Source organism: Equus przewalskii, chromosome 5 (assembly GCF_037783145.1).
Source record: "Equus przewalskii isolate Varuska chromosome 5, EquPr2, whole genome shotgun sequence".
Lineage (NCBI taxonomy): Eukaryota > Metazoa > Chordata > Mammalia > Perissodactyla > Equidae > Equus > Equus przewalskii.
This window is the reverse complement of record NC_091835.1, coordinates 17,956,764-17,981,135: the sequence shown is the minus strand read 5'-3', so window position 1 is coordinate 17,981,135 and position 24,372 is coordinate 17,956,764. Positions and strand designations below refer to the sequence as shown.

General features: G+C 42.7%; 1 protein-coding gene across 50 annotated transcripts in view; it reads right to left on the bottom strand.

Moving 5' to 3' along the window:
- Nucleotides 1–2,817: 2,817 nt before the first annotated feature.
- SP100 (SP100 nuclear antigen) overlaps nt 2,818–24,372 on the bottom strand; it is a 91,641-nt gene continuing 70,086 nt past the window's right edge. For 31 of the 50 annotated variants that reach the window (XM_070620089.1, XM_070620090.1, XM_070620096.1 and 28 more), the window contains 11 exons: nt 23,455–23,526; nt 19,480–19,524; nt 18,062–18,166; nt 15,939–16,081; nt 13,654–13,692; nt 11,200–11,244; nt 6,547–6,662; nt 4,951–5,071; nt 4,595–4,666; nt 3,919–4,062; nt 2,818–3,137 (listed from right to left, as the gene is read on the bottom strand). In XM_070620089.1, coding sequence (XP_070476190.1) covers nt 3,030–3,137; nt 3,919–4,062; nt 4,595–4,666; nt 4,951–5,071; nt 6,547–6,662; nt 11,200–11,244; nt 13,654–13,692; nt 15,939–16,081; nt 18,062–18,166; nt 19,480–19,524; nt 23,455–23,526 — 1,010 coding nt within the window. In that variant the 3' untranslated portion in view covers nt 2,818–3,029. Of the gene's footprint in view, nt 3,138–3,342; nt 3,679–3,918; nt 4,063–4,594; nt 4,667–4,950; nt 5,072–6,546; nt 6,663–11,199; nt 11,245–13,653; nt 13,693–15,938; nt 16,082–18,061; nt 18,167–19,479; nt 19,525–23,454; nt 23,527–24,372 lie in introns of those variants that run through there. The other 19 variants (XM_070620093.1, XM_070620082.1, XM_070620067.1 and 16 more) reach the window with 5 other exon arrangements.

The following is a 24,372-nucleotide window of genomic DNA, read 5'->3' as shown; positions in this document are numbered from 1 at the left end:
AATCCGAACAGGTGAACCCCAGGCCACTGAAGTGAATGTATAAACTTAACTGCTGCGCCACCGGGCAGGCCCCTCAACGCTGGTTTTTATGGCCTCCATTTGTCTCAGTTTCCATCAACTATCTGAGTCGACACTAGAATTGCTCCCCTTTGCTTGAATTATCATTTTGAATACAGAATCCCTACTATGTGTAGCCACCTGCGCTCTCGTGTTCTGGGAGGATCACAGGGCATCCTGCCAAGACCCAATTAGATCAGCTCATCTGCAGTTGAGTCTTACATATGTGATCTATATGGAGACATGCAAGGTCACCACGATGCCACAGCAGAGCCATTCCCCAACAGAACCAAGAATTATCAGAGGTTTTAGTGCCCAAGTGAAGAATGCTTCCATCAGCTGTACCAAGTATGATTCTATGAATTGAAAATTGGAAATTATATGCAACCATGACAGGCTTCCTGATGCCACTGGGTATGGGCCAAAAATGGATGCTGTCCAGTATTCAGTAAGGTAATCAGTGACCAAAATACATAAATAACAATAGCTTTCTATAACGGGTAATAATCAAAATAATAAAATATAATGGGAAAAGGTTGCTTTCACAATAAGGAGCAAAAAAGTATAAAATATGTGAGAGTTAAAAAAAAGAAATAAGTTAAGTCTTGTGTGAGGAGAAGAGAAAACTTTACTTAAGAACCTAGTAAAAGACTGAAATAAATGAAAGCACAAAATATGATCCTTTACAGAAAGACTTGATATTTTCTACTGTAAATTTAACCCCATGTTAGTCAATAAGAGAACTTGACAAGACAGTTTTAAATTTTACTTAGAAAAATAAATGAGCATATATGGCCATGTGAGTTTGAAAAAGAAGTATAATATGACGTTGTTTGCACAGCAACAGGCAAAGTGGTCAGTGAGGCCACAGGCACATCGTCGTGAAGGGGTGGGAGAAATGAGGTATGTTATAAAACTATGGGCTCAGAACAAGACAAGGGTGCCCACTTTCACCACTCCTATTCAACATAGTTCTGGAGGTGCTGGCCAGAGCAATTCGGCAGGAAAAAGAAATAAAAGGAATCCAAATAGGTAACGAAGAAGTAAAACTCTCGTTGTTTGCAGACGACATGATCTTATACATAGAAAACCCCAAAGAATCCACAGAAAAACTATTAGAAATAATCAACAACTACAGCAAAGTAGCAGGGTATAAAATTAACGTGCATAAATCAGTAGCATTTCTATACACTAACAATAAACTAACAGAAAAAGAACTCAAGAACTCTATCCCATTCACAATCGCAACGAAAAGAATAAAATACCTTGGGATAAACTTAACCAAGGAAGTGAAGGATCTATACAATGAAAACTACAAGACTTTCTTGAAAGAAATAGGCGATGACATAAAGAGATGGAAAAACATTCCTTGCACATGGATTGGAAGAATAAACATAGTTAAAATGTCCATACTACCTAAAGCAATATACAGATTCAATGCTATCCCAATCAGAATCCCAAGAACATTCTTCACAGAAATTGAACAAACAATCCTAAAATTCATATGGGGCAACAAAAGACCGCGAATTGCTAAAGCAATCCTGAGCAAGAAAAACAAAGCCGGCGGAATCACAATCCCCGATTTCAAAACATACTACAAAGCTACAGTGATCAAAACAGCATGGTACTGGTACAAAAACAGGTCCACAGATCAATGGAACAGAATTGAAAGCCCAGAGATAAAACCACACATCTATGGACAGCTAATCTTCGACAAAGGAGCAGAGGGCCTACAATGGAGAAAAGAAAGTCTCTTCAACAAACGGTGCTGGGAAAACTGGACAGCCACATGCAAAAGATTGAAAATTGACCATTCTTTTTCACCACACACCAAAATAAACTCAAAATGGATCAAAGACCTAAAGATTAGGCCTGAGACAATAAGTCTTTTGGAAGAGAATATAGGCAGTACACTCTTTGACATCAGTTTCAAAAGAATCTTTTCGGACACTGTAACTCCTCAGTTGAGGGAAACAATAGAAAGAATAAACAAATGGGACTTCATCAGACTAAAGAGCTTCTTCAAGGCAAGGGAAAATAGGATTGAAACAAAAAAACAGCTCACTAATTGGGAAAAAATATTTACAAGCCACTTATCCGACAAAGGGTTAATCTCCATAATATACAAAGAACTCACACTGCTTAACAACAAAAAAACAAACAACCCGATCAAAAAATGGGCAGAGGACATGAACAGACATTTCTCAAAAGAAGATATGAATATGGCCAATAGACACATGAAAAGATGTTCATCATCGCTAATCATCAGGGAAATGCAAATCAAAACTACACTAAGATATCACCTTACCCCCGTTAGATTGGCAAAAACATCCAAAACCAAGAACGACAAATGTTGGAGAGGTTGTGGAGAAAGAGGAACCCTCATACACTGTTGGTGGGAATGCAAACTGGTACAGCCACTATGGAAAACAGTATGGAGATTTCTCAAAAAGTTAAAAATAGAAATACCCTCTGACCCAGCCATCCCATTACTGGGTATCTATCCTAAGAACCTGATATCAGATATCTCAAGAGTCCGTTGCACCCCTATGTTCATCGCAGCATTATTTACAATAGCCAAGACGTGGAACCAGCCTACATGCCCAGAAACTGATGATTGGATAAAGAAGATGTGGTATATATACACAATGGAATACTACTCAGCCATAAAAAAAGACGAAATTGGCCCATTCACAACAATGTGGATGGACCTCGAGGGCATTATGTTAAGCGAAATAAGTCAGTCAGAGAAAGACGAACTCTATATGACTCCACTCATAGGTGGAAATTAGTATATTGAGAAGGAGATCTGATCGGTGGTTACCAGGGAAAAGGGGGGGTGGGGGGAGGGTACGGAGGGGGAAGTGGTGTACCCACAACATGACTAACAAAAATGTACAACTGAAATCTCACAAGGTTGTAATCTATCATAACATTAATAAAAAAAAAAAAAAAAAAAAAAAACTATGGGCTCAAACTGAGAACTGGTTTTTACTTATTTCCTGAATTGCAAAAATGTTTTTGAAATTATTCTCAAATTTGTCCTCTAGTTGAAGTCCCAGCCGGACGAATTTCCTGTCCTGAAAAAGCAAAGACAAAAACAATAATAGCCATTGTCAATGAGTGTAGACTCCCAAAGTTTCAGAAAATCCAGAGCTTCATTTTAGACTACCCCAAACATTGTGAGAATTAATCCAGTTAAGAGTAGCTTATGTTCCCTGATAGCTTGATCATTTCTCTTTATCCAGAAGACAGAAGAGCAAAAATAGTGCCATAACTGCCGTCTAATTTTTCATGAGAAATTTATTGATTGATTTGATTTTACAAAATTCTAGTTTTTTTATTTTGAACACAGCACATACTACTTGTAACAATACGATAGCACAGAAATGTCTAAGGTAAATTCATGGTGTCTTCGTTTTCCCTTCATTCTCACCCCTTGAGGTAATCTCTGTTAATTTTTTGACACAGCACTAGGAAATTCAGATCTAAAGAAGTCCAAGATTTTGAAATTTGAGAAATTCAATTTCGTATCTTCCTTTAGAGAAGAGAAACACTGGTTGCCTTTAAAATGCACTTCTATTTCTTGTTGAATGGAGTAGGTCTGCAGTCTACTGCTCTCTATGGGAGAAAATCGACTATCTAGAAGAGAGTAAGCTCTGAGGTCGTAGGGTAACGTTTGCAATGACATTTTCTGGTTTGTTGTTATTTTCCCCTCTGTAGACCACAGGGCTTTTAGAATACTTCTAGAATGATTACTTGTCACATCATGAGAGAAGTTGTAACATTTACCTGAGACAAGAGACTGAAAGGCAAAGTGACTTAATTGAAAGAAAAAGGGATGCAGGTAGAGACGCTTACCTTGTAAAATGCCCTGTGGTTCTGAAAGATGAGGCGCATGTCCCGCACAAACCCCTCCACTCGGGCATACATCTTCTTATTCAGCTTTTTCTTGACTTTGTTCAACCACATGGGCTTCCTCTGGCTCCAGAATGCCTGTTTACTCTGTTGACGAAAGTCCCAGAGGGCAGGACCTTAGCATGGTTCTACCTTCTACAGGCTTCCTCTGTTACTGACTGAGTGTTCGTATTCCCACCCTTCTCCCCAAATCATGTGTTGAATCTTAACCTCCAATGTGATGGTATTGGGAAGTGGGGCCTTCGGGAGATAATTAGCTCATGAGGGTAGAGTGCCCGTGAACAGGATTAGTGGCCTTATAAAAGACATCCCAGAGCGTGTGCTCTCTCTCTTTCCTCCCTGTGAGGATATTACGAGCAGTTGGCAGTCTGTAGCCTGGAAAGAGGGTTCTCACCAGAACTGGACCATGCTGGCACCCTCATCTGAGACTTCTAGTCTGCAGAACTGTGAGAAATACATTTCTGTTGTGTAAGCTACCCAGTCTACGGTGTTTCGTTATAGCAGCCTAAGTTGACTAGGACATCCATCAGTAAGGCAAAGATAATGGCAACTTGTACCCTCTGGATTCATATGACAAATTTGACAAATGCCAGTTTGGGGCTTTGTTGCTGTTACTTACATAGTATGGTTTTGAGGCAAAAAAGGGGCTTTCTGAACAGGAGTAGATCTTCAAGAGGAGGAACTCACATTTCTGCAAAATACCGAGGAGATCTTAAGTGAAAAGTCGCTTGGAGAGAATGAACTCTTATGAATGCTCAGACAGAACACACAACTCCCAAACTTGTAGACGTGAAACAAACATGGAATGGAGATTTTCTTTGGAAGACTAATTTTGATGTTAGGTCATGTGACCAAAGCACAGCAAAGGGACAGCAATTTGCCTTTGGACACCATTCCTCCAGCTCCCTGCAAGCCTGTGCTGCTTGTTTCAACTAAACAGAAAGGAAGAGGCTCCAGGTTCACATTTCAACTCACCAACTTCTCCTCATGCAGCATCTGCCTCTTCAGGACCTCAGATTCCTGATGACGTTGTTGGTTTTCTGAGCACCTTTCCTGAATAATCTCCATGCTGCAGAAGATGCAACTCCATGGGTTCCTGAGAGGTAAGACATAATGGGAGCAAGTGCAGGTCCTCTGTGAATCAGCCACCATTCCTATAGCTGCTAAAGTGTTCTGTTCAAGAATGACTAGTGCTTTCCACCTTGTATCCAACTTCTCTCTTGGAGGCACCTCTGCACTAGAGCCCTACTTGGGCTCAATTGCCAACGACACCCATCCCATCAATAGTGGTAGCAGGGCTGACAGTCTATTGAGTGGAGTGGCATGTGGGTGATGGACTGTCATTCACCTCAAAACTTAGGCTTCCCTTATGAGCCCCTGTGAGCTTGGTAATGAGACTCTGCAGAGTTGAGCATTGGAAGTCTATGCCTTAAACACCAGAGTCTTGGGCCTCGATGAACCATCAGACCATAGTAAAAATCAGGAATCCGGCTCTCATTTATCAACTTTACTGAATAAGCACCGAGCACATGCTACAGGCATCCTCCCCTCTGGCACTGCCATAACTATACCTAGAATCTGTGCTGCAGAAACTTCTTGGAAAGGAAGTCTACCAACACAGTGTCAGATATCTTCCATTTGTCCCTAGATTCGTTCTCCACTGTTCTCTACCAGGCTCTCTGTGCTGAGAGGCTTTTGATGATCAGGTGGATACAATAATCCATCCTAGAGATGTCATTTAGCCTCTCCCCTGGGCCACCCAGTACTTGCTCAAGGAGTCCATTACAAAGTGCCCCTGGTACAGGGATGGGGTCCATATGTGGGCTCAACAAGAAAGCAAATTTGCCTTCTGCCGTTGCAGATTGCCCACCTACAGAGGTTTATGCTGAATCCCTGAAATGGTACCATTATCTGGGAGCTACCCGAGAGTAGGTGGATTACGTTAGATTCTTCCCGTTATGGAGGGGCAATGCTCTGTCCTCATAAGGACAGACACATTCCTGGTACACATCATCCTCTGCCCACACCACCACTTATAGAATTGCCTGATGAGTCTCCATGTTATCCCACATACCATCACCTCTGACACATTTTACGGAAGGGGAAATACAGTAGTGGAATTCAGGGTCTTATCATATACCCTGTGACTTAAGTTCAGCTGACTTGATAGGCTACTAGGATGACCTTCTGTAGGCTCATCACAGCCCCAGCTTTGTCTGCTGTGTGATATTCCCACGGCAGGTCGAATATGCTTTAAGCCAGAAGCTAATGTATGGTGTCATCACCTCATCAAAGTGCATGGGTCTGGGAACCAAGTGGGGAAGGTGGTGGTGACCCCTCTTTATACTACACCTAAAAACCACCTGAAGAGTTTTTGCTACCTATTAATATACTGCTGCCAGCACTGTTAAATAGCTCTGGATCATATTTCTGGACCCTAATACTTAAGGATGCTACTCCTTCTGCAGCAAGACACATATAAGCAGAGACAAACTTTGCAGGCTGAGTGTGCATGGTGGGAGGAGCTGTAACACAAGAAGGAAGGGCAAGAGGGGGCTGGGTCTCACTAACCTGTCAGCATCTATAAGCTGGATGTGGCATTTCTCATGAAAGGACCTTGGACACGTATCACAGCAGAACAGTTGTCCCCTTGTACAGCACACCTCACATTCATTTGAGTTTTGTGGCTGGAAGGGGAGATAAGGCAGACATCACTGGGATTAGCGAGAACCTGGAAGGTCAACATATTGGGACTCTAGAAGAAACAGCGTTTGCTTGTAGCATCAAGATGACACTTGTAAATTTCTCCCCTCAAAATATTAAGGAACAATATTGAGCAGAGATTTCAGAAGAAGACATTCTGGTATGCAGCAAAGTTCAGGAGGAAGTGGCTGTGTTTTAGACCAGAAAAGTTTTCCTTATGAAGACAGAGATTCTGATACAGAAAGGCTAGCAACTAAAAAGGGATGAATTAAAGATAATCTGAGAAACTTATCATTCTGCTGGCAAAACATGGCTCATGAATACAGTGCCTTATCTAGTTGTCTACATTGCATCATCTAAGTTAACTCATTGAAGAGTGATTTACTGAGAATTGAATATGATGGAATAAACTTCTGGGATATCACTGCATCCCATTTTCTCAGCCATGAGTTCCCCATGAGTTGAAGGACCTGGGAAGGAGTTCCTGGACTATGAATTCTGTGCCTGGGGGGCCCCTGGGCCTGTGACAGTACCTCTAGGTTGGAAAGACCATGGGCACAGATGACCAAGTGAAAGCCAGGGAGGATGGAGCTCCTCAGCTGTTGGAGCTTGGGGGAAGACGCCCCATGACTTAGCTTGGCATGTAAGGTGTGGAGATGCCATCTCTGAATGGCCAGGGAGTGTAGTAACAGCAACCACTAAGGTTGAAGGCCCAGGCTCTATCCTCACTTTCTGAGCCCATGGAAGAAGACCTGGTGCTTTGTTCTATGTAAGGAAGATGGAGGAGTCCACAAAATTGAGGCTGGATTTTTCACCAATCTCAATATGTAGGACCTTTATCCAGATTTAATTTCATTTAGTGAAGTTAAAAATTTGACAGTGTTTGCATGCAAGTTTTGTAGAATAACAAACACATGTTAAAAATAGTAGAATTTCGGGGCTGGTCCAGTGGTGTAGTGGTTGGGTTCGTGTGCTCCACTTCAGTGGCCTGGGGTCCGCCAATTCAGATCCTGGGCACAGACCTACACACTGCTCATCAAGCCATGCTGTGGCAGCTTCCCACATAGAGGAACTAGAAGGACTTACAATTAGAATACACAACCATGTACTGGGGCTTTGGGGAGAAAAAAAAAGAGGAAGATTGGCAACAGATGTTAGCTCAGGGTGAATTTTAAAAAAAGGAAAAAAAGGAAACAGAATTTATAGACCAAAATAAAAATTGGTCAACGAATGAGCCTATTGGTAGGCAAGGGAAGTCACAATTTTTTCCTTTTTGGTGATAATCTATGTAGCAATAACATGTGAATCCCTACATGCTATAATCTCCATGTATGAGGGTAGTGTGTCTGTGCTAAAAAAATAAATGTCCAGAAGGATGGGTACCTTGCTCCTCTCCTGGGACCACCCGAGCAGAAAGAGAGCAGCTTGAGGAGAACTATGTGGTGGGTAAACATTTCATTCAATGGGTAGCAGCTCTACACCTAGATGAAAACATTCTGTCTACACCATGGGCTGGAAGGAGTAATTCACATCCTGGTGTGACAATCCAGGTACAAAATAATGCACAGACTTGGGGACTGGCCCACCCACTGATGGGTGGTTGGGACTCTGGTGGGTGGTCAGGAAGTTGGGAGGTGACAGGGAGCACTCTTATGCTTTGTTCTGTGACACTCCACTCTCTTGGATTTTTTCTCCTAACATTCTGCCTCTTTATTTTCAGGATATTCTCTTAGAATGCTGGAATTCCTTGGGGCTCTGTCCTATATCCCCTGCTCATTTCACTTTCCTGGATGACCACAACTACTTCATGACCACACCTACCACATTTATCCCCAGACTTTAAGACCTGTATCTCTGGTCTCCTTTTGAGCCTCCAAACATCCAAACTCTACTTTCCCTCAGATCCAATTAGATGTCTTTGCTCGCACCTAAACCCCATCCTACTTCCAACCACATTCCTTGTCTTCCTGTCTTGAATCTGCTCCTCTTTTAGTGCTTCCTGTCTCACCAAGCATCCCACTATCCACCCAGGAGCCCCATTCCAGATATCCAATCCATTTCCAGTCCTGCTGATCCCAATTTTTAAATATCTCATCTCATTCTCAGTGCTTCTGTGCAGTCTGCTGCTATAAGGATGCAGAGGCACTACTTATAATACTATCTTCTGAGCCAAAGCAGAATGGCCTGCTATTTGGGTTACAAATCATAACGATCAGAATACCATCCCTGGGCCCAATGAGCTGAGGTGAACTGGGATATCTCAATTTGTAAATTCTCTTCATTTATAAATTTAATATAAGAAGAAGAGACGCAAAAGTCACATATATGAGGAAATTCTAGGCTGCAAGATGTATCTTGCCCATGTGCTACCTTTCAATAGGACAACTGTGGAATGGCCTGTTAGGGACATCCTTGGGCACATCCCCACATGGGCCTGGGTTGCCCTGGCATGGGGCCATGTAACTGTTTTTCCTTTTTGTCATAACAGATGAGACTCATGTATGCTGACCACTATTTTTAGGCTGCTGGGTCAAGGTTTCTAAACATCATGCTATAAAGTACACTGCAAGTGAGCCCTGAGAAAGACTAAATAACACGTGAATCCTGTGCTTGAAGTTCCATTGTCTAGGAAGCCTGCAAACTTGATGTATACCTCTTTAATCTTTTTAGCAAGAAATTTATCCTTTTGTTTAGCAGTGATTCTCAACCTGCTGTACAATAGACTCACCTGGGAAACGTTAAAGAAATTCTGACTCCCGGGGTCCCCTTCGCAGAGATTTTGGTTCAATTACCCTGAGTTGGGGGATAGGCAATATGATTTTCCTTTTTCCTTTTTTCTTTCTTTCTTTTTTAAACATTGGCACCTGAGCTAACATCTGTTGCCAATCTTTTTTTTTCTCCCCCTCAAAGTCCCCTAGTACCTAGTTGTATATTCCAATTGTGAGTGCCTCTGGTTGTGCTGGCAATATGGTTTTAATGTGCAGTCATTAGTTGAGCCCTCTGGCTTCTAAAGCAGTGGTCTTTGAACCAGCAGCATCAACATCATCTGGAACTTGTTAGAAATGCAAATTCTTGGGCTCCACCCCTTACCTACTGAATCAGAAGCCCAGGAAATTCTGATGGACACTACAGGTTGAACAGCACCAGTCTACAGTGGCCCACAACTTTGTGCATTCAAAGCACCAGAGGAGCTTTGGAAAATCTCCATCCTCAGGTGGCACCTCAGAACCATAACATCAGAACCTCTGGGAGTGGGATCCCCAAGGTGATCGGAATGTGCAGCCAAGATTGAGATCCCAAGATCTAGAGGAATTTCTCCCGAGCAAGGGGCGGGGGTTGTAAGTAGAGTCATTATTAGCCTACAAGCTCTGACACAAGAAAAGTTATGAGAAAGGGTGAGGACATCCTTGCTGGAAGAGTTGCCTTTTCATCTTCACAGAGGGCTTGGCTGTGGACTGTGAGAAATAACTCTCCTTGTCCACTTCAGTCATCAGTAAAGTTACACGGACACCAGAGATGAGAGCTCTTCCACTACTCAATTGTGGATGTATCTAGATCTTGCTGGGCAATGCATTTGCTAGAAAACCAGAGGGATGGCAACTCTTTTCTATCTCCTCTCTCTTGGTGTCTGGTATCAGTCCAGCTGAACAACATTCTATAGTGAGAGGTGCCCCCTGGAATTGTGCAAAAGGGTGACTGACTAAAATGTCCATCTTACTGCAATGAAAGCAATCAAAGTTTGATTTAGCTTAGAGAGAGAAGCCATCTACGATTTTGGCAGACCTTAAATCAGGCAGCCATATGGCCAGCGGAGAATGGACAGGACCTGTAGGATCAGAATGGTCTGCACATTATTGAGCACCAGCCAAGCAGTTTGAGTAAAAATGCCTGTGATTTGCTACATGGTGATCATTTCAATCCTAACCAGCTCAGCACCCTATCTCCCTTGGGATGGGCTACAGGGGTTCCATAAAGGACCCACTTGCCCTGTGTCCATTTCTCTGCAGGACTCACAACAGGGTCCACATCTTGAACTCACCAGCCTGGCCTGGCTTATTCCTTCTGGGTGATGCTTAAACCCATCTTAGCTCTGCCTGCACCTTGGAGTGGAGTTTTTGGGATTTTCCTTCCCTTGCCTTCTTTAAAATGCTGTGATCCTCTCAAATTTACTCTTTTCCCCTAATCTGCAGGCCAGCCCCGCCCACTACCACTTCAAGCCCCATCTCTAGAGATCCCAGTGGTCTAGAGCTCTGCCTCTTGTACTCACTTTCGAGGGGAAATGAGGAGATGGGAAGGTTTCCACTGAACAAATGGAAAGGATGCTTTCATGCTGAGACACCCAACCTTAAAACCATCTACCTGGTGTAGGTGATGCATCAGCTGTTCTCTGCCCATCACACACAGCAACGTGCTCCCACTGAGTGCGAGCATGCTTCAGGGAAAAGCAGCAATGGCACAGATAATGTACTGAGGGAGAAGGCCTGGATTATTTTGGTGGTACAGGTGGGACTTAGTACTTACATAAGGGTCAACAAAGGCATCATCATGAGATCCTGGTACTGCCTGCTGAAAAGAGAGAATGATTGAGTGACAATGTTGAATATGATATTTCATTAACCATACATCTGAGCAGTCTTCTTCATGTAAGAGATTCATGCCAGAGCCCTCTTTTTGTTTCATATCTGCCTTTATGGGTCTATATATCTAATAGAGAGTAAAAAAGCATTAAATTTTGTGTCAGTGACAGTTTGGCCCTATGCAACTTCCATTCCCTGGTTCTCAGACTCAAGGCAGGCCTTTGTGAAGCCATGTAGGGAGTCTGGCTGCCCTGGATTCCACAGACGGAGTTGAAGCTGCAATGAGAGAATCAGGCTGAGGACTCACCACCCACAGCCTCTAGTGCCCACAGGACCCACGGTCCTGGATGCCATGCATGTGTCCCAGAGAATTCCACCACCTTCGCAAGCTCTCCTAGGGCACAGTCCTGAAGATAGAATGGGTCCAAGGTCCTTCAGTGCTGTCTGAAGGTAAACACATCTCCACTTTCTCCTGAATCCCAAGAACTTGCATTGACCTTGGATATCAGTAGAATGACTTGATCTCTTTCCAGTCTGGAACAATGACTGCCTCAGCTTTTATCTCCAGCTTGGGACAGAGAGGCCATTAACAAACCACCCAGTGTGCTCCACAGCATAATGACTTGGGAGGTGGCCATGTCACTGCTGGCCTCTCTGAATGGCCTAGAATCCCCCACCCCATTAATTATTCTCCCATGTTAGACAATGAAGTTGAAACAATCTTTTGGGTCTGTCGTTTTGGCCTCCTTTGCATCGCCATTGGCCAAGCACATCATCTGATGCTTAGCAGTTGCCCCACAGTTGTTTGTTAAGTGGATACCCAAGTGCACAAACAAACGAAAACAGCTGAGACTCAGGAGGAGAGGTTTCTTAGCAACCAGTAAATTATCAGCTTGGAGTTTTATATCTTACTATCTTGGAGCACCTCAGCTATCACTATTGAGTTTAACAGGAAACTTATGAGTAGGGAAGCTGCCAACAGCACCACCTGTCACTGCCATTTGGTGCTGAGAGTGACACAAGCAACAGAAGCCAAGGGGCTGGGGAAGGAAGAGACCCTCTGGAGAGATCTTCTGAGAACTGCGGTGGTCATGCCTTAGGAGCTATAAGCCTAGAGGGAGCCATAAGAAGGTGCCTGTGATAAAAGAATGGGAGAAGGCCAATTCAATTAACAGACTGAGTTACCTTTGGCTCCTTAGGACCGGCTAGAGATGTTCAGTCTTAGTGAACAGATCAAATAACATCTCTTTCTTCAGAAAACCCAGTGGATTCCTAACCTAGTTAATGAGTCTCTAGCATAAAGTCAGTAGGGGAGGTAGCCCCAGAAACCAGTTTTGGGAAGATCACAACTTCCTGGTGTGGCAGAGATGGCCAGGGTCACCTATGTTGGAGGTTAGGAAAATGGAAGTTCTTCCATCTCTTTCTTCACTGCACAGGTTCTCGCTCACATCCAGTCTTGGGGAGGCCATGGAAGGCATCAGCTATCTCACCACCTTCCCTGGAATCCACACAGCAGGGAAGCCACTGGGCCCTGAACTCCACATACTACTTTGAAGGAACGAGAATTCACCTTCATAGATGGAACCAAGGTCTGCAAACCCCCTCTGATGGAGCCAAAGTGCCTCTCCACAATGGAAAAGATTTTCCAGGTCAGCAGCCTCTCCCACACGACACATCTACCTCCTACCCACTCTATTCTCTGAGGTGTCATCTCCATAAAGGAAAAAAAATTTCCCTTGAAGAAGGATTGCTTGAAGAAGGATTTAGTGTGAGACAGTGTGTGTGTGTGTGTGTGTGTGTGTGCGTGTATGTGAAAGAGAGGAAAGATACAAAAGAAAAGGGGAGAATGTGCTTTTCGTTCTTGGCTTCCCTGGGTGACTTAGGGCTATATATGCATTCTAAAGGGGAATTCTCTACATTAGGTTGGCTGGAGTGACCATGGGACATTTCTGGGGAAAGTTTTGCTCCATTCTTATTTCATTAAAGCTAGATCTCAGAAAAACCAACGAAAAAACAATCAGTGTTGCAAAGGCAATAGTCATTAAATGTATCATTTTGTGCATTTCAAAATCATGCTTTTCCAACTCCAGCCCCAACTTTTATGTTTCATTTTAAGACAGTATGGCATATATATCCTTTTCTAAAACAAACATATAAGGTCAGCTCTCTTATATTATCTACTTGTAAAGGTTATTCCCTCCTCTATCTCAAATGTATTAATGCTCAAAGAAGTCCTGGCCTCATACACTGTAATTTTTGGAAGCAGCAACTGCACCATGTTATAAACCAAGTTTAATCATAATTGGTTAATTTATAAACTATTTAAAACAAGGTCAAAGAGATGGAAAATCAACAACATGAGAGATGAGACATTGGCAGACGGTCATCTGATAATCACCTTTTTTCTTTTTCTTGGTGGGTTTGGTAGAAATCCTTTCTGAAAGAGAAATGAAATTAATGCAATGATGGGTCTTTGCTTCTCTTTTGTGAGGCTGGTATTGCCAGCTTCCTTCTAGATATGTCCCACTGTCAACACAAAGTCAAGGTGTCTTCATGGAAAATAACCTCTCTCCAAATCTGTAAGATGCTGCTCTCTGTTATCCAGACTCAGCTCTAAAAATGACACCCTCTCCCTTGCTCTCCTTATAAAGTCTTGCCAGGTTTTCCTTCACAACCTCTTCTACACCCACTGCTTCCTTTCCATCCCGGCCCCCTGCCCAGTGCCCCTGGAGCTTGTGACTTTATACCTCACATACTACAGCTGCTGCATTGGAACACACCTGGTAAGTGACTGGTGTCAGGCCCCCTCAGTGGCCTTGGGTACACAAAGGTGTCCAGGCCTTTGGGGACACAAGTGGGAAGGGCTAGCATTTAATGGGTAAGGACAATAAAGTGTAAATCATGCTTTCACAGAGTATTTTGCGATCCAGGAATGGGTGAGAATGGTAGGCTGAATAATGTTCCCCCAAAGACATTCAAGTCCTAATCCTCAGATCTGTGAATATGTTAACTTATGTGGTAAAAGGGACTTTACAGACATAATTAAATTAAGAATCTTGAAATGGGGAGATTATTCTGATTCTCTATGGGAGCCCAAGGTAATCACAAGGATCCTTATAAGAGGCAGGCAGGAGGATCAGAGTGAGTAGTAAGAGATGTGATTATAGAACAAGAGGTTGGAATGACGCGAGGAGGGGGCCTTGAGTCAAGCAATGCAGGCGGCATCTAGAAACTTAAAACAGCATGAAATAGATTCTCCTTGGAAGGTTCCAAAAGGAACTAGCCTGCGGACACCTTGACTTGAGACTAATAAAACTGATTTAAGGCTCTGGCCTCCAGAACTATAAGGTAATAGATCTGTATTTTTTTAAGCTACACTAGGCTTGTGGAAAGTTGTTATAGCAGCAACAGGAAACAAATATAGTGAGTTTTAAAGGACTTTAGAGAGTGTGACATTTGATTTGGGCCTTGCAGTTTGAGTGACACTGTACCAGGCAGAAAGGCAGAGAAGGTCATTTGAGGTTTCCACGGCTTTAAGTGCTCCACCCTCCAATCCATCTTGCATTCTCCCATCAGATTAATACTTCTAAAGCACTATTCCAACTCTGTCAGTCAGTCCCTAACTCAAACCTCCCGTGATTCCCCCCATGATTAAAGGAAGGATGCAGACTCCTTCCTCCGGCCTCAGGGCCTCTACAATCAGCCCAGGCCATTTATTGAACCTTATTACCTACAACTTCTTGAGAAATCACGGGGAAGATTTTCATGCCATCCTTTCCATATAGGATCTTGTTCCTTCATTTTTGTTTGTCAGAACTATCCTTCTAAGACCCAGCTCAGTGCAAACTCTTCCAGGAAACTGTACTCAACCTCAAAGCCAGAAATGACTTCCCTCCCCCAAGCTACTGCATCTCTTCCTGCCAGCATCTCTTGTTGAAGCACTGATGTGCTGTGCAGTCCTATGGTTAAGAATGTGCAGCCATCCTCCTGGTTAGGGACCGGGCTTTTGCACCAGTAGTCCCTGCAGCTTTGATACATCTCAATAGATATTTGCTGAGCACAGAGCTTTTCATGGTCATTCAAGTGGCACAAGAAAGGGCTGTCTGGGGCATGTGATGAGTCAGAAGGCACGGGTTCATCAGCAACAAAGACCCGACCTGTTTTGTCCACATCAGGGGGCTGATATGAGGACCAAAGGAGGTATTTTAAAGTGCAATTTATTTATATCCTCTTTCAAGAATGAATTTCATATGGCTATCAAAAGAAATAATATTGAAATATTCTGTAATCCAGGAAACACCCATACTGCTGTATCATTTTCAGAATCATAGTTCTTCTGTGTTACTTTAAACATTGGCCCCAAAGATCTAAGACCTTCCCCCCTCTATTTAAATTACTTTCCTGTGACCAAATTACACAATGGCAATTATTAGTGGCAGAGTCAAGGCCCCGATTTACTGTTCTACCTTCAAAAGGATAACAGTTCATGCATTTAAAGGGTTTAGCTGTACTATAAGCCAGTCAAGATAACACCTGAGTGGAATGTTAGTAATAACATATGCATTGTGACGTGGGCGAGGCGGGTCATGATGGTTTTCTGGACACTGGGAAATTCTGCTAAAGCTTGGAGTTGGTGAATTGGGACACTAAATCCTTGATTTCAGCCCTTTGTCACTAGAATACCTCAATCAGGAATTTCAGGGGCCATCCAGCGCAGCGCACAGACAGCTTCCAGTTCTTGGATGGTCCGTAGTTTCCTTTGACTTCAAATTCCCTCAGGGTGAACCAGCTTTGACCCTCACTCTGGATGCACTTCTCTGAGACTCCTGTGAGATCAAGACAAGTTGAGCTCCCTTCGTCACCAGGGAGTGCCCCTGACTGTGAAAACCCCAGAACTCGGCCTCCTACCACGTGGATCTCGGTCACCTATTTTGGGCTCAGAATCAACAGCTAGAGAGCTGAGTTCCGTCTCAGGGGCCCCACAGCAGCCTGAAAGGCGAGGTGGAAGGGGACTTCCTGCCGTGTGTGCACACTTCTTTGACCTTTGTGCAATAATTACCACCCACGTTTACTTTTAAAAATTATTTCACCACACTCAAAAGAGAAAAAAAAAAGAAAAAAATGAAAAAAAAAAAAGGCTCCAAAGAAGAATGAACGGGATTCTTTCCCTTCCCTTCTCTGTCACCTGAGATAGAGCCAGGCTGAGTTTTGGGGGCTGCAGATGAGGGCCACAGGTGGCTGTGTGGCAGCTGCCTCCATAGCCATATCTCCCTCCTCTTGTACAATGTTGATCATCCAGCTAACAGTGATCAATTATTCCTCATATTCTGGACTCGTGGCTATTTTATGTTAAAAGTGATTATGGAAATATTATCAAGTGGAAGAGTTAAATTACACACACGCAATATAGTCATAGGGCAAACATTTATACTTGTTGGTGCCCAAAGAACTGTATTTGGGGAGGGAGGAATCAATCCTGACAGATGAACATTTGTACTGTACTTTAACAATTAGAATTTTCAAAGTATTTTATATCTATCATTTTTTTCTCATAATAATACGGTGAGGTGGACCAGCCTCGCTGGCCTAGCGGTTACGTTCAGCGTGCTCTGTTTAGGTGGCCTGAGTTCGTTCCCAGGTGTGGACCGACATCACTTGTCTGTCGGTGGCCATACTGTGGGGGTGGCTCACATACAAAAAGAGGAAGATTGGCAACAGATGGTAGCTCAGGGTGAAATCTTCCTCAGCAAAAAAACCCCCAAACAAACAAACAAAAAACGGGGATGCAAGTTTTATTATTATTCCCATTTTCTAGAGGGGGAAGTTCAGGTTGAGAAAGACCAAGAACCTTGGCCCGGACAAAACAGCCACTCTTGGGATAGCTGAAACTTCAATCCAGGTCTTCTGATTCTACACCCTGTGCTCCTCCTGGTTAGTGCAAGGCCATCAGATGTTACAGGGAATGGGGCTGTGAAGGCTGTTGTTGGATTTCTCAAATGTGTCCACTTTCCACACCGATATTGAAGTACTTGCTCTTGTGTTGGATGCTGGATGGACATCCTGTGGACCTTTCCCATGGGGGAAAGCAGAGATGGCCTGGTAGGCTAATGTTTATAAATTTTTAAAAGTGTGGAAATGCCATCTTTCCTCCAGTCTATCTGGGATGCTGTGCAGAAATGAGCTAACAGGGCAGAACTGAGACTGCAATCTTTAGAAAGTTCTGCTTGCAAGGTTGGCCCTTGGCTGGCATCTTGGAATTTAGATTTTGGGAAGGGCCTACCTTTCCCAGAACTTAAAGAGTGGTTCACTGTGCCTAAACTGTTTATTCAAACAGTATGGTTTGTGATGAAAACTTGCTTTCCTTCTGGGAGTCTGGAATTTTGGCATGTGCTAGGCAGAGGGTACTTACGTAACTAACCCCTGATAAAGACCTGATAAAGACTCCTAGGCTCAGGGCAGCTTCCCTGGTGGACAACATTTCACACATGTTGTTACTATTTGTTGCTGGAGAATTAAGTGTGTCCTGTGTGACTCCACTTGGAGAAGACTCTTGGAAACTGGCACCTGGTTTCCTTCGGACCTTGTCCCATGTGCCTTTTCTTTTGCTGATTGTGCTTTGTATTCTTTCAATTTAATAAATCATAGCCATGAGTTCGACCATATGCTGAGTCCTGTGAGCCCTCCTAGTGAATCACTAAACCTGAGGATGGTCTTGGAGACACCCACACAGATGTTTACTCCCTGAACGATATATGATTCACATGAGTGTTTTCCAGTTGAAAAGCAAAGGAGACCATGAAACCTACCTTCCTTCATTTTCTCCTTATATAAAATTCCCTTCACCTCACCACAGGTCACGGGAAGTTCAGGAAGTCGAAAATTTATGTTTTCATCTCTGGGAATTCTTGGACCTGCAAGAAAGCATTATTTTTTTCATTCCATCTTTCTCTACAAGTGTGCACTGGCCTTCCTCACCCATCTTGAGATTCTGCTTTTATAACTTAAAATGTATTGGAGGGATTTCCCCCATGAATTGGTTACATTTCTGGGTCTTTCTTTTATGGCATATTAGATACATAAAGAAAATATTCTCCACTCCTATCCTCTAAAATCCCACACAAAATCCTCATGTGGAAGGATCTGAATTCCCAAGCTTGTTGGCTACAATACCTATTGTACAATGATTTTCCTCCTGATGTTTTCAAGGGAGATTTCTAGTCATATTATTGCTTTGAAGTTAGGTCGATGGAGAAAAAACCCTCAAATTTTAGCTTTGTCTCCTAACTGGAGGAACGGAAAGCAGCATTACAATGGGGCACCTAGTGAGGGCAGTGTTTGTCTTCCTTCCCTGCTCTTTGCTTTGTTTAACTTCTCTTTCATGTGAGCTTTCTCTGTGGCTAAATAGGAAGCTCAGGGTGGGGTGCTCTAGAAGCAAGTGCAAATTGCTCAGGAAGAGGGCCTCTGCACATTTGGGTGGAGGCACCTGGATCTGATTCTGTTGAAGCAGGTGCTGAAAGTCTTACAATGAACTTTGGTAGCCGGAGCACCTGCTCCTGCTCTTCTGGCCAACACTGAGGGTGATCCATTAAAGACACATGTGGGGCTTCTCTCTGGGATGGCGTGGTGGGCTGTCCGTGGTCCTTCCAGAGTCAGTTCAGAGATGCATAGACCATTAGAGCTGGGAGTTGGGGGGCGGGGGGAGATGGCTAGGAGGCCACTCAGTCTAATTCCCCTGCCACCTACCCATTCACAGAGGAGGAAATTGTGGCAGAAAAGATCAAATGACAAGCCAAAGTCATACAATCAAAGGAAGTTTAGGAATTAGGATACAGGTCTTGTATTACTACCCAGGGTCTCCCTTGGTGGGCAACCTGAGACCTTTTTATGTGGGCAAGAGAAGGGTCAGCTAAATATCATGTGAGTCATACACTTTATATTTTTTTCTTTACATTCTCCTCCCTGAAAGTCATCAGTGTAGTGAAGGGTGCCCTGCACAGGCCCAAGGAGGCCTGCAGTCTCTCACAGATCAACTGGCTAATCAATGGAGTGGGTATTATCACCACTCCATCAGTTGTCGAAATTGACCAAGGCCAATGAATATCCCAATGTTTGTTACTGGCTCTACCAGCCAATTAAGAAAATCGATTGATCACTCAAAGCACAGATTATAAAATAAATATTTAGATGCTTAATTATTAAAAGTATATTAATCACTTCTTTTTACCTCTTCTGCCTCTTTTCAAAGGCCCAGTGGTGACTGTTTTTCTCCCTGAGAAAGTAGAAAAATAACATAAATGTCTCTTGTTGATAACACTGCATTGCAAATAGTAATGCAAAAACACCATTTAAATGTAACTTTTCAGGAGCCTGTCTAATACTTCAAGAAAAGTATCAAATGCCTGAATCAGGAGTTAGGAACTTTTTCTATAAAGGGCCAGATAGTAAATATTCAAGGTCCATAATCTCTCTTGTGACTACTCAGCTTGCTGTTGCATTGTGAAAGCATCCACAGATAACACATAAACGAAAAGATGTGGCTGTGACTGTGTTCTAAGAAAACTTTATTTACAAAACAGTCAGTGGACTGGATTTGCCCCGTGGGCCCCAGTTTGCTGAAGCCTGGCCTAGACTAGTTACAAAAATGATGCTTAACTGAGATTCACCCTATATTTCTTTTATGAGTATCTCCAAATCATTCCAAATAAATACGAAACAGTGTTTTATGTATTTTCCAAGCAACAGGGTGAGAAGAATAATGAAATTAGACATCTATTGAGTGCTTATTGTGTGCCAGGAACTATCCTTAGACCTTGCCTCTACTAAGTTACTTCATCCTTAGAATAAATTTATTAAATAGGGACTAAATACTATCCTCTTTTTACAGATGAGGAAATTGAGGTGCACACATAAAAATACAAATTAAATAAATGTATTGAAGATTTTCTTTGAGAAAGAGACAGAAATAAGAGGCAGTAATATAAAGTCTCAAGGGAGACCACATGGTAGACTCTACTGATCGGAAAGCTGCCACAAATTTAAACTTGAAAGTAGACTTTTGTACTGAAGATCATGGCAAAAATGAACAAAGACTTCAAAACTAACCCAATGAAGGAGAATTTACAGAAGCTGACGCCTAAGCTCTAAAAGTTGTAGGGTTAGAGATAACACAAAGTGTTGACAAAAAGATGTCTTGGAAGATTGTAGCATTTGATTTAGGTGTTGATTGTGTCCAAGAAAAGAGCGAGTCATGTCCACCTGCATGTTCAGGTCTGCCGTCATCCGAATGTGTTTGCATGTTGAAGTTAGGAACCCACAGTGGATGCTCTTTCTTTCTAAAGGTCTGTGCACATCATTCTGTACCCATGGTTGTCCTCCTGGTGTGCTAATTTGGGTAGTGCAGGTCCTAGAAGAAAATCTTCAGATACTCAATCATGACTGATTTTTCCTTTAAGCAGATTATGATCAGATGAGGCTGGAAAGGAATCTTTCCCTCAATCAAGCAGGAAAAATTTTCGAGTTGGTGACGTTATTTCATTGTCTGTGTCTTTTCCCTAACAATTACTCAAAAGTTGTTGTTGTTGTTGTTTTTAACCCCATCAAGATAAAAATGGCCCCATGAGACATTTATTGATGATTCCCTGCCAAGAGGAATCACATCCCAAGATCAAGCACATTCTACTTTATAAGGTGTTATCTTTAAGAAGTTTATCAAGATATTATTGAGGTGCACTAGACGGAGAGATTGCTAAACCTGCCTGAAAGAATCATAAGTAGATGAAGTTTTCTCAAAAAATTGCAAAGAACGTGATTGTGCCAAGTACAGTATTTGGTATGGTTTCCAGGTGCAAAAGGTCATCCACACAGGTGTAGCTCTCTGTGGATCAGTCCTCTCCTGTCACTCATGATGCTGAGTGATAGGTGTACCCAGGAAAACTGGCAAGTTCTCATTCTCTCTCTCTCTCTCTTTTCCTGCAAGGGTCAAGGCCCACTGTCCCCTGAGAAGACACTGTGCTTATTTTGGCTTCCTCCTTGCTCTGTCTGTCCTCTCCTTTCCCATTAGGTGACCAAATCAAAACCGCAGTCTTGGCTGTAAGCTGAGTTCATTCAGCAGTAGCCATTATTGGCAAACATACACTCTCTTGCTCTCAGTTTCTCTCTCTTCAAATCCTTCTGGGACTAGTGTGTGAGCCAGGATCTGCTTTCGTCAAAACCTGTTGCAGACCAACAACTTCAGGGAAAACAAACAGAAACTCATTGTACTCCAGCTTAGTTCTCAGCATGGAGAAATTTGGGCTGAAGACCAGATCATATGCACCAAATTGTTGCTGAGCTTTGCTTTACAACGGTCGTTCGTGTGTTAGCTTGTTCCAGCATCTTCTTGTTATCTTACATCCAGGAAGTAAAATGCCTTGGCAAGGCAGGATTTAACTATTCTTGGGTCTGCCATCTTAATAACCACCTACCAACACTAAAACCTCATGTTAACCCTTATAAATAATAATGTGGTCAGAAAAATTAAGTTGTTCAGAAATAATTTTCTGAATAGTTGGGACAAATCATTATGGGCAAAAAGGTATATCAGAATGTTTAGGTGGCTTTTGTTTGCCTCAGAGAATCAGCAGAGTCCTCAACATTCAAGAACAGTGCAATCAGAACCCAGTATGCCTATATCCAAAGCAAAGTGCTAGTCTAACCCTGCTGCACAGATCATTGTAGGGGGTGGTGAGGCTGGGTCTGCCAGCATAGGCTTTCCCCACCTCCAGGCCTTATGACAGACACCACCTTTCTTTGGAGAGAATTATCAGACACCTCCCTCTGAGCTAAGAGAGAAGGTGTTAAAAGATCCACACAGGAGATGGACCTCTGTCCTTGGCAATGTCAGAGAAGGAGAGCCTATCAGTCTTGTCTCCAAGAAATGTAAAGGTGAGGGTCATGGCTAGAGTGTTTTGTGGTGGGAGAAGGGCTAAACCAGGAGCCAGCAGAGGAATCAATGAGGAAGCACGATTTCCATGGCTTGGTGGAGGATCTCTGGATGGGAACTGAAATGGATGTTCTTGAGAGGTCCTCTGCCCAGGAGAAACACCTGGATTGATGAGGTAACTGGGGCGGGGGTGTGGATCTTCCAGAAGGATCATCCAATGTCATAATTCCCAAGTAGGTTGGCCACCATCAACAACTGAGAGGCGGTAAAATATATTGCTTTTGCTATACTACTGGGGGGAATTTCTAGCCAAATCTTTTTTTCCAATTATGTGCCCAGAGAAAGAATTTACACTGTTATTTGTCTATAATTTGACAAGTTTGACTGTAGATTTGAGCCAGGGACTGGCTGAGCAGCAAGCAGGGTCACAATGGAGCATCCCAGCAGGAGGTGGTGTCTGTCTTATCTGCTTGCTTCATTTCTCCTTCACAGGAGCCTTCTCCTGGCTGAGAAGGAAGTTCAGTGGAGTTCTAGAGTCATCTGCAAATTGCACACAGAGGAAGCTTTCCATCTTAGAAGCTCTACATGGTGGTGGGAGGGCCAGGAACTGAGAATTTGACTACACAGAAACAGAGGTAAACGTCTTGAAATCAACTTCAGAACGATGAGCTGCTGTTTCTGCCATTCAAGTCAGCAAAATTGGGATTCCATTAAAGATCTAGGGACTCCATTAAAAACTCCCTGTTCACAATGCAGAAGAGAGAACTGTCCATGCTCCTTCCTTAGTCCATTGGGAGATCCACAGGATGCAAAGCTGTATATGAAGCTAGGATGGACCTTGGAGGGCAGTCAGCCTATTTATTATTACTTATGATCTCAGTTTATTTCACTTTACAGATTAGTAAACTAAGGCAGAGGAGGCGAGGCAACAGGCCCAAATCCACATGGTTGTTCCAGGGTGGTGAGATGTGAGGAAGGACAGCTATAGCCCTTGTGTGTTACACAGTGTTTTATGGCCACAACTATTTCCAGCCTTGAAAGCTATCAGTTCAGCAGAGGCAGCACTGCAGATTCATCATTAAGTTACCTGTTTGTGATATTATCAACTTCCTTTTCCTGTCATGTTTTAGAAATTGACTAAATCTGACATTTCTCAACAGTTAGCACAGCTACATAAAACAATTAGGGAAATAGGTTTGTTACTAAAAGCATATATTAAAGCATGGGAATTTAGATGTTTAGTTACTGAAAATCTATCTTTTTTTTTTTTTTTTTTACCTTTTGGTCTGCCTCTTTTCCATGACACTCTTCCCATCAGAGTTTGGATTTTATTTACACCTCTCTTTTTCACTGAGAAAATAGAAAAATATATAAACAGATGCTGCTGAAAAGTTTCGTTGTATATAGAAATGCTTTTTAAAAATTCTGCTTTGCTGTAACCTTTCAAGAGCCTCATGCATAAAGAAAAACATGTGACCCATAGTCTTGCACTTACCAAGCCTTTGATACTTAACCTTGGTTCATCCTATAGTTCATTTTCTTTACCCTCACATTAATTCAAATTCATTTACATCCACATTAATAATAAAAAAAGAATTTAAGTCAGAGTCTCATTCCTTGTATCTCAAGAAACACTGTGAGAATAATAATGAGAACTAACAGGTGGTAAGTGCTTATTATGTGCTTGATACAAACACAAGACAATTAAATCTATAAATTTATTTATGAGATAGGGACTTTTACTATCCCCATTACCAATGAAGAAATGAAGCATCCAGAAATGTAAAAATTAAGTGAAGCAATGCAGATTTCCTTTGGTTGAGAGGCAGACATCAATAGCAGCAATGCAAGAATTTAGGTTGTCTAGAGAGATGTGACGGTGAGTTGCACAGTTGAAACACTGGCCATCATCTTAGTCCTGAGTGAAGGCTTTTGGGGTGAAAATATAGTGAAAATGACCAAAGATCTTGTCCACATGGGTTTGGACAGAAAATTAGGATCTAAGAAGTTAACCAAGAGAATATCACCCAAGGGGAATTTATAGAATTAGAAATTCAGGTCCTAGAAAGCCTTAGGGTTGCAGATACAAAGAAGGGTAGATTAAAACCCTGTCTCAGGGGAATATGCTCTCAGATTCAGCAGGTGATGAGTTGTGGGTGGAAGATGATGAGGCATAAGAAGTACATCTCCTGAGAC